The sequence below is a fragment of the Fragaria vesca genome, linkage group LG2 (genome assembly GCF_000184155.1).
Source record: "Fragaria vesca subsp. vesca linkage group LG2, FraVesHawaii_1.0, whole genome shotgun sequence".
Lineage (NCBI taxonomy): Eukaryota > Viridiplantae > Streptophyta > Magnoliopsida > Rosales > Rosaceae > Fragaria > Fragaria vesca.
In genome coordinates, this window is record NC_020492.1 from 7,127,020 (window position 1) to 7,128,228 (window position 1,209).

At 44.3% G+C, this 1,209-nt stretch overlaps 1 protein-coding gene across 1 annotated transcript in view; it reads left to right on the plus strand.

Annotated features, from left to right (window-relative positions):
- The first annotated feature begins 88 nt into the window (after positions 1-88).
- LOC101292667 (pentatricopeptide repeat-containing protein At2g33680-like) overlaps positions 89-1,209 on the plus strand; it is a 2,453-nt gene continuing 1,332 nt past the window's right edge. Inside the window, exon 1 of the mRNA XM_004292209.1 lies at positions 89-1,135. Within this exon, the coding sequence (XP_004292257.1) occupies positions 89-1,135 (1,047 nt within the window). The remainder of the gene's footprint in view (positions 1,136-1,209) is intronic.

Below are 1,209 nucleotides of genomic sequence, written 5' to 3' on the forward strand. Positions count from 1 at the left end.
GAGAGAGAGAGAGAGCAACATCTACACACTGTGATACCCCAAAACCCTCTTTGACAGAGTGCCCTGAAACCAAGTCAGGTACAGTAAAATGGGGATTGTGGGTGATGCACGGAAGGTGTTTGATAGAATGCCTGAGAGGAATTCTGTTTCGTGGGCTACTATGATTTCGGGGTACGCAATGCTGCACATGGCTGGCAAGGCGGTGGAGGTGTTCGGGTTGATGAGGAGGAGTGAGGAGAATGAGGGGGAGAATGAGTTTGTTTTGACTAGTGTTGTGAGTATGTTGGCTGTTCGTGAGTTTGTTGATACGGGGAAACAAATTCATTGTCTTGCGGTGAAAAATGGGCTGATGAGTTTTGTTTCTGTTGGGAATGCGCTTGTTACAATGTATGGGAAATGTGGGAGTTTGGATGATGCGCTTAGGACTTTTGAGCTATCTCGTGATAAGAATTCGATCACTTGGTCTGCTATGATATGTGGTTTAGCGCAGAGTGGGGACTCCCATAAGGCTTTGGACTTGTTTAGAGACATGCATTTTTCTGAGATAATGTCGAGCCAGTATACGTTTGTTAGGGTTATCAATGCTTGTGGTGGCATTGGTGCTCTTAAAGAAGGACAACAAGTGCATAGTTTTTTGTTGAAGATGGGATTTGAAGAGCAGGTATACATAATGTCTGCTATGGTTGAAATGTATGCCAACTGTGGTAGAGTCGGTGATGCTTGTAATGGGTTTGAGTATTTGAAAGAACCCGATGTTGTTCTTTGGACTTCTATGATTGGAGGGTATGTACAAAACAAGGAGTATGAAGCTGCTTTAGGTTTGTATTGCAGAATGCATAAGGAGGGAATCATGCCTAATAAACTTACGATGGCCAGTGTTTTAAATGCATGCTCGAACCTGAGTTCTTTTGAACAAGGAAAACAAATTCATGCCTGTACAATCAAGTATGGATTCAGTCTTGAAGTTCCAATTGGAAGTGCTCTTTCCACCATGTATGCAAAGTGTGGGAATTCAGAAGATGGGAATCTTGTATTTAGGAGGATGCCAGTGAGGGATGTAGTCGCTTGGAATGGAATAATCTCTGGCCTTGGTGGCCCTGGTGGTTTCAGGTCGAAGATCCAGGCAGCCTTGCCGGTGCTCTTGATAAGCTTGCTCTCTCTCTCTCTCTCTCTCTCTCTCTTCTCTCTCTCTCTCTCTCTCTCTCTCTC